This window comes from Ursus maritimus, unplaced genomic scaffold, assembly GCF_017311325.1.
Source record: "Ursus maritimus isolate PB19 unplaced genomic scaffold, ASM1731132v1 scaffold_6, whole genome shotgun sequence".
Classification (NCBI taxonomy): domain Eukaryota; kingdom Metazoa; phylum Chordata; class Mammalia; order Carnivora; family Ursidae; genus Ursus; species Ursus maritimus.
Genome location: NW_024426774.1, coordinates 75972899 through 75981400, shown reverse-complemented (window position 1 = coordinate 75981400; position 8502 = coordinate 75972899). Strand labels below are relative to the sequence as shown.

The following is an 8502-nucleotide window of genomic DNA, read 5'->3' as shown; positions in this document are numbered from 1 at the left end:
ATAAAATTCTCCTTTTCATGTTATCTTTTGATAGTAAGAAGACTACTACTGAGATAAGGCACAGGCATCAAAAATTTGCTTTTTGGAATCTGGACTCAGATAACTATGTTTCTCAGTGTTGAGAATCAAAGTATCTTGGCTTCCTGAAATAATTACTCTCCAGTAGTTCAATGGTCTGGTGAGTCCCCGTGAGCCAAGCAGGAGTCTCGTCATATTTCAGTTAATTGAAAGGGTGGATGGAGCACAAGTCTTATTTTTGTATTTTTCATTATGATTCAGATGATTAATTTTCTTAGTTCAGACATGGGGAAACTTATTTCTTTCTTCTTCGTCGTTGTCTTCTTTTTTTACCTTTTCCCATAGAAACATTACATATTGTTATGATGATAATGGATGTTTTCACATCTTTGACTTAATTTCTATTCTAAAATCATTTTAGGACGTGAAGAGGCAGCTCATCAATATGTCTGTGCTGTGGCTGCTTCTGGGTCTTCTTGCCCTTACTGGTGAGTAACAGAATGGCAGGAACAGAATGGTATTTCTGATACTTGAAACTGTGGTAGAAAATGTTTTTCTTCTAAGTTGTCCAATAAATACTGGACTTAGTGGCAGCCACTAATGAATGGCCTCTTTCCAGATGCCCCACAAAAGGAGGGAGCACTCTGGAATGTGGAGTGGGCTTAAACCAGCATTGCTGGAGACTGGACTTTAAATATACATCATTGATAAGTACTCATTGTTCCTCTATAAAAACCATCTCACCAAGAGTAGTTATTGAAGTTATTAATAGCTCATGTATTTCCGTAGAAGGATTGAGATGGTTTACCATAATAAGACTAATGTAATTTCAAATAGAAAACTAGCATGGAGGGGATCAAGGACATGTGACGAAGCTAACCACTGAGGCTGACATAGTTGCTGTGCTTGAATTTCAGATTTGGTCTTAAGGTTCCTTGCAGACCAAAAGGGAAAAGTACATGTTTTTTGAAAGTAAAAGGAGGAAGCATAGTTCCTCAGGAGAAGCAAACTTTTTCCTGGCTCTAAATTCTGATGATTTCTCAGATGGGGTCTTACATTCATTCATTTATTGATTGGTCCATTTATTTAACAAGTATTTTTAAATTTCTAAAAGATATTTTGGGACTATAAGGAACTTTAGGGAATAGCTAATGTGACTAGGGAGTGGCTACAGGGCGGGGAGCAATGAATGACACAACCCATTACAATATTAAGGATATTTGTCACCAATTATAAAGATAAACGTGTACTGCTTAAAAAATAAAAAAGGACATGTTGGTTCATTTAATTTTTGGTACACTCATAAAAGACGAGGTCTTTTTGTCTCCACATTTCTTTCAGATTTGTAAAGTAGAAGCATTTACTCCAAAATATTAATATTTTCAGATGTCAACTCCAAGAAGCTCTTAGTAAGAAAATAAACCTTAACAGGCATCTATATAAACATATAATACACATACGATGACGCGCAATGGATTTGTTTCCAAGGATTTGCAAACCATTAAGATTTGATGATATGAGCAAAGAATAAAGCAAATAAAAAAGAGTAATCTAATGTGAAGTCCTTACAAGCTTATCATAGTGAGATGATTTTCTCAATGGGCAACTTCCTGCCCCCTATAAGTATCTTGTTACTGCTCATGTGTCCTTCTGGTATGAATTATTAATACTAGGGAAGCCCTCCTCTTCAGTGACCTTTGTGAAAAACCTCTCTTCCCTGGAAGGGTAGCAGTAGGTAGAGAGAGAGATATGGAAAGGCAAAGACCGAAAAAGAAGAAGTGGATAGAGGCAGCCCCCCTGTGGAAACTTGGTTCTGTGCCCCATTACATGTCCTCCCCTCTTTGCTGTCTTTGGCACCCCCGTCTAGAAAAGTACACCATCCAGAAGACCAGGGAAAGCTAGCTCCAAGTCCTGATGCCTTTACTTTGGGTCTGGGTTGAGACCCCACGGAAGCCCAGGCTTTATACATGTTTCTCCAGAGCAACCATAAATATCTCAGCAGACCAGCCAGGCAGGAATATTTGAGGGAGAAGTATTGAGAGTTCACCTAAGATACAGCATGAAGACTAGTTACAGGGAACAGATCCTCTGGTTTGATTCCAAGACACCAACTCAACAGCACTGGACAGCCCAGGGCTTTGCGAGGAGTATAGCTGCTCCAACAGTTGCTCATGCCTGCAGGATAGGAGGTGACAATTTAGTATCGAGGAGGTTTCTATGATAATTTCCTAGGCACTATATTGTAAATTTCAAAAGTGTACTTCAGTTCAGAGTGAAGTTGTTGTTACTGATGTTGGTAAAGTTCTTTTTATTAATGGCGCTTCATTCATGGACAGAAGATGATCAAAACTAGTCTAGTTCAATGCCTTAGGCTGAAAATTTCTCAATTTGTAGATTCATCTGAAAGCAGCAATTGGGGATGCTATGGAAACATCCGAAACTTTGAGACCCCTGGGGCGTCTTGTGGGATTGGAAAGCGTCATGGCCTGAACTACTGTGGTAGGTTACAATCTCATTGTCCGCCTCCCCCCTCCTCTTTCTCTCAGAAGGTGCCTTCTTTTGGCAAGGGTGGCTTTAACAGGATTTTGTCCTTCCCATTATACCCCGCACCCATGTCTCCCTGTCCTTCCCCACAAATTTTGATCCTTTCAATGTATCCTTTTGGTTCCCACTATTTCCCACAGCCCAGTGGCAGGAAGAGCACTAGACATGGAGTCCAAAGACCTTGTCTGAGTGTGGGCTATGGTTCTTCAACAAGTCATTTAGTTCTCCTCTGCCTCCACTGAAAGGGGTTAAAAGTACTCACTTTACAATTTTGTTGTAAACTCTGGTTGATAGAATGTAGATGAGAGTGCTTTGAAACCACAAAAAATGCTTACAAGGTAAGTGGGCTAGCCAGGTAAATTAGTATTGGTTTTCATTTTGCCCAGCATCCTTGTTATTTTACAAAAGTTTAAGCTCATGTAATTTCTGGGTGTCACTTTAGGGTGGAAAGGTGGGCAAGCGTGAGCAAATCTGTCAGGGAAACTCTCCAAGGACTTCTTGAAGGGGTTGGGAGAGTCTCTCTTTATATATATGGTGCTCGTTGTAGCTGATGGACAGGTACATTTTATTGGGTAACCCTGTTTGGGGTGCTTAGGATAGGGCCAGGGTGTTGTGTCCAGGGAATTGTCCTGCGTGGGCCAGAGCAGCCCCTGAGAGCCCAGCGAGGGGCACTGGCAGCCACAAAGGACATAAAGGACATGACCTCAGTGGATACCAATACAAGCTTAGGTCTAGGAATGGCCACTAGGGATTTCAGATTAGACATGGGCTTCTTGGTCCTAGACCACTGCCCAGATTGTTGGAGGGTGATTTCTCTCCTCTTGAGCTCCCACATCCGCGTAAGTCACACCCGCCACATCCTTCCTTCCATGTTTGCATTAGGAGTTCGTGCTTCTGAAAGGCTGGCTGAAATAGACATGCCGTACCTCCTGAGATATCAGCCCGTGATTCGTACTGTCGGCCAAAAGTACTGTGTGGATCCTGCAGTGATTGCTGGTGTCTTGTCCAGGGAGTCTCATGGTGGCAACGTTATGGCCAATGTGGGCAACATGGGCGATGGCATCGGGGTTGTGCAGGTAACCCTCCATCAGTTATGGCATATGGCACAACACTAAGGGGACACCTTTACATTTGTTGTTGTTGACACCCTGGAGCACAGCTCCATGGGACACAGAACGAAAGGTGCTCCCTGGATCTGAGAGAGTCACAGCTCTGCCTGATATCAGTAGCAGCATCACTGCTTTATTGCGAACCATGGTTTCTTTTCAAAATCAACTGTGCTGTCTTTCCAGGATATCATCCGTGGTACCCTACTCTCGATCCTTGCTCTGTTATTTGGTAACCACGTGACCTCATTTAATCTCCCTAGGACTCAGTTTCCTCACCTATAAAACACCAGCCTCCTAGAATTGTTATAATTGCATATGTGAACGATGTGAATGCAACATTGTGAAAACGTGCTTAGTATATGGCAGATTCTTAGCAAACACTGAATTCCTTCTCCTTTGTTTTCTTTCTACACAACCCTTAGTTCTGAAGATCCAGTTTTATTTTTGCACAAATTCTGCCTGGTTTCACTTCTCATAGAGTCTTCCGGGGAACGGGCATTAATCCCACAGTTGAATTAATTGGGTACTGGGGGAATCGGTGATGGCAAGGAGACAATGGAGCTGTGGTTTTTTCGATTGCATTTCACATTGTTGTTGTAGTTGCCGAGAAGCCTTTATGTGGAACAGTCATTTCTTAAGCTTTTAGGAAAACGTATTCCTCAGTGATCTTTAAACTGGCTTCCCATTAGTACTTGGAATAACACTTTGCAATTTAAAAGTACTTTCAAATACCTTATTTTGATTTGGAGACCCATCCAATAATCTGATGAGGATGGGGTTGGGGGAAGACATGTAACCCATCCTTTTCAAGTGAGGAAGTGGTTTTACGAGAAGAGAGTCATTGCTGCAGAGTCACATGGCAGCTAGAAAATGCAGAACCGGGACCAAGAGAAACATGGGCGATGTTAGGGTCAGCATCATTTCCGAGGCCCTGCTCTGCCTCCTTCATAAAATCTTGTTCTTGGGAAAAGGATGCGTCCATCTACTTTGAAGATGAAAGAATTCTCCAGAGTCAGACATTTCTCCTAAATATGTTGAAACTCATGTGGAACAGTAACCAAAGATGTATAAGAAAAATTAGAAGTACTTTTAGACATTCAGATTATCTGGAAGGAGAATTCCAAGTACAGATATAAAAACCCCTTTCTGACCTGTTTGGAAGGCTTGTGTTTGCAGCATTGAAGGAGGGCATCGGACTGGTAGGTCCACTACCTCTCTCGCCTCTGGCTTCCAACTCTGCCTCTCCCCAGTACAAGGAAGCAGCTGCGAAATGTCTGCTCATCCTTCCTTTGCCCAAACCTTGTAGCTTTACTCTTTATCTGCAGGGAGATTAGAAGTGGCATTAGTTCGGCCAAAGATGGAAGAGAGAAAAAGGAGGGAAATGAGAAAGCAGCACTGGTCCCATGAAGTCCTATCACCTTCGCACATGGCTTACCTAGCTTTTCCTCTGCCTCCCTCTCTCTAGGACCCTGGTCTTTATGCTCCCACATCCTGGATCAGCGAGTCCCAGGTTTCTCAAATAACCGAGGTCCTGACTGTTAGGATCAAAGAAATCCAGAGGAGGTTTCCAACCTGGACCTCTGACCAGTACCTGAGAGGTAAGTGTAACCCATGGGTTGGTGGTTTCGCAGCATGGAACTAATAAGAACAACTACAAGACCTTGTACGAGATTCCCCAAGAGAATCTAAGTTAACTGCTGAGACCCAGAAGCAATGAGGGGCTATAAGGTCAGCATTAACCCGTCTCACATATTCCAGGCGGACTGTGTGCCTATGCTGGAGCTCCTGGCTACATCCGAAGCAGCCAGGACCTGAGCTGTGACTTCTGCAATGATGTCCTTGCACGAGCCAAATACTTCAGGAGACACGGCTTCTAACACTTCAGAGCAAACCCGAGCTCATTATCACATAGAAGACCTCAACAGTTACACAGATAAAACTAGCCAATGGGGCTTGTAACCGTGAGTCTGAATTTGACCTGAAGGTCATCAAAATCCCATGAAGCACATTAAAGGAGGATTTGTCTGCATTTTGTGGTGTGGTGAGTATGTAAATGAAGGGCTGTGTCTCCTTCAAGGTACTTCCATGGAAGTTAGCCTTAATGTGGATTTCCACGAAATGAATCCTAGACCTCAGTGACTGGCACTGCCATTTAGCAAATAAAAATACAGGAAGCCCAGTTAAATTTAAATTTCAGGTAAATGGTGAAAGATTTTTTCATGTTAAGTCCCATGCAATCTTTAGAACACATTTATCCTAAAAAATTATTCAGTTTATCTGAAATACAAATTTATCTGGGTACCTGATATTTTATGCAAATTCTACCACTGATATCTTTGATAAAAATCATAGTTTCTAATTTTAATTGAAAACATTTTTTTAAGATTTTATTTATTTATTTGAGACAGTGAGCTGAGAGAGAAAGAGAGAGCACGAGTGAGGGGAGGGGTAGAGGGAGAGGAAGAAGCAGATTCCCAGCTGAGCAGGGATTCCCTATGCTGGGGGGAGGGGTGCCCCATCCCAGAACCCCGGGACCATGACCTGAGCTGAAGACAGACACTTAACCAACTGAGCCACCCAGGTGCCCCTCAAAGAAAACTTCTGATGAGAAAAAGGGTGAGATGGTGGCCTGCCCCATCTGCTGGGTGGAAAAGTTTCGGGAGAGTCACTTGTTTATTTTTTTTTTAAGATTTTATTTATTTGAGATAGAGAAAAAACACAAGCAGTGGGAGCAGCAGAGGGGGAGGGAGAAGCAGGCTCCCCACTGAGCAGGGAGCCTGACACAGGGCTCAATCTTGGTACCCCAGGATCATGACCTGAGCTGAAGGCTGATGCTTAGCCTACTGGGCCATCCGGGTGCCCTGGAGAGTCACTTGTTAACTCTGCAGCATTAGCTTAGCCCAGGGACAGCCTCTCTATCATCTAATTTTACCTCCTCCTTTCTTGGACCCTGGGCAACAGAACCTTCTCCTGCACCCATGCTTCCCCCCCACTCCCTCCAACTCAGCTAAACTATTCCCTGGTTTGGGGCACTTAAGACTAAACAGAGCCACGGAGGATAGTGATTCATCAATCAGAATCACCCTCAAGGACGTTGACCAGCACTATACTGGTAAATTATTTGCCTTAGTCCCAGAACCAGAATTCAAGCCCAGGTTTCTTTCATTTAAACCTTTTTATTTTTCTCTAAGTGACACATGCACATAATTAGATGATTGCAGTTTTTAAAGATTATTTATTTACTAGAGAGAGAACAAGTGGGGGAGTAGGAGCAGAGGGAGAAGGAGTGAGAGAATCTCAAGCAGACTCCGCACTCAGCACGGAGCCTGACATGGGGCTGGATCCCGTGACCCTGAGATCATGACCTGAGCTGAAATCAAGCGTCAGACGCTTGACTGACTCAGCCCCTCAGGCCCCCCTGTAATTAGAGGATTATTAACATGTATGGTGTGCATGTGTCTGTCTGTGTGGTGGGCTGTTAGGGTGTCAACCATCAGGGCTAAAAACGAGAAAGTTAAAGGGGAAAGGTCCCAGGCAAATCCAGATGAGTTGGTCACCTCAGCCGGCATTAGCCCTCGTGGAAGGTATTTGAAAATGTGTGAGGGTAGTTTTCCTCTTTCCCTCTCTCCTCCTCACACCCTTTGTTTTGTTATCCACACAAGCCTTGGGGTGGAGAGAGGGAGGGGGGATTGGAAATTACTGGTGTTTTGTGGTGAGGAAAAATTTGCTAAACATTTTGCAGTTAACACTGGGTAGGATGGCCCCATCCTGTGAAGAACATATGTAAATGAAGGTGTGTGTGTGTGTCTGTACATCTTTTTTAAACCTCTTCCTGAGCTAGCCTTTTATCAACTTTATAACTCAGAAAAAAATTTTTAAGAGGTCTTGGAGCCATGTCTTTGAAATGTAAACATCCAAGAAGATAGCTTACCTATGCACCTGTCGCTGTGATAGTTCAGCCTCTAGGCATCTGCTTGTCATAGAAATAAGAAGATTTTTATCACTTCTTCTGATAAAGGTGGATTTAGGGTAAACTACTAAAGAATATGCAGCAAATGGTGCTGTTTTCTTGTATGTAGTAATGGCTAAAAATAGAGCAGCAAAAAAGGATTATAACATTTTGGCTGCTTAAATAGGATAGAATTTCTTTCTATCTTTACAATCTCTTTGCAGATGATCAACCGTGTCCATGCTCCCGTTTATGCTCATTCAATAATGAAACTGCTTCCTTTCTTTTTGATGTTTTGTGTAGATTTTTAATTCCCTGACAACACAAAAAGAAAAGACTGTTTGGTTAAAGATCACTCGGTCCGGGGCTGACAGTCAGCTAGCTGTGTGAGGCACTGGTGTTCCGGAAGGTCTTAATCACGTCCCAGGTCTTTGGTTTTCCTCTTTGTCAAGTACAAGATTTTCATCAAGATGCCGGAGACTTCTTCCTAGAGATTGTGAATCCCGTCACAGAAAATGGTTTTGTCCCAGAGCAGATGCTATGCCATCACAGTTTGCAGCCGAGCTGCGTAGTAACCTGAGATTACTTTACTTTCTTGAACAATTTTTGTTTTCCATGGACTTAATAATCCCCCTTTATTTGCTTACTGCCTTAGTTTTCTCTGTATCTATCTCGAACTGAATTCTAAATATCCTCTCAGGAAGTCTTTCCTGAAGCCTTCTGACCTGCTCCTATCTGAGGTAAATCAGGAGGCTCTGAGAGCATCCTGGGAGTCTCTCCACCACTAGCCCTTTGCAGCTGTCCTCTGTTGCTCCTTCCATTTTTTGCATCCTTCTTTGCTCGCTCCTTTGTTTTGATGGAGCACATTCTCCAGCCGCTTCC

The 8502-nt window shown here is 43.0% G+C and overlaps 1 protein-coding gene across 1 annotated transcript; it reads left to right on the top strand.

The window, feature by feature from the left end:
- Positions 1-463: 463 nt before the first annotated feature.
- On the top strand, positions 464-5562 carry LYG1 (lysozyme g1). Its single transcript, XM_008699769.2, has 5 exons — positions 464-506; positions 2413-2517; positions 3445-3638; positions 5137-5269; positions 5430-5562. The coding sequence occupies exons 1-5, from the start codon at positions 464-466 to the stop codon at positions 5546-5548; spliced, it is 594 nt and encodes a 197-aa protein (XP_008697991.1). The 3' UTR covers positions 5549-5562.
- The last annotated feature ends 2940 nt before the right edge of the window (positions 5563-8502 follow it).

Bases quoted from the DNA above. Each gene is read 5' to 3' on its own strand.
- LYG1 (XM_008699769.2), top strand. From the start codon at position 464: ATGTCTGTGCTGTGGCTGCTTCTGGGTCTTCTTGCCCTTACTG. The intron at 2,518-3,444 runs GTAGGTTACAAT...TGTTTGCATTAG, and splicing joins TCATGGCCTGAACTACTGTG to GAGTTCGTGCTTCTGAAAGG. The intron at 3,639-5,136 runs GTAACCCTCCAT...CCCTCTCTCTAG, and splicing joins ATGGCATCGGGGTTGTGCAG to GACCCTGGTCTTTATGCTCC.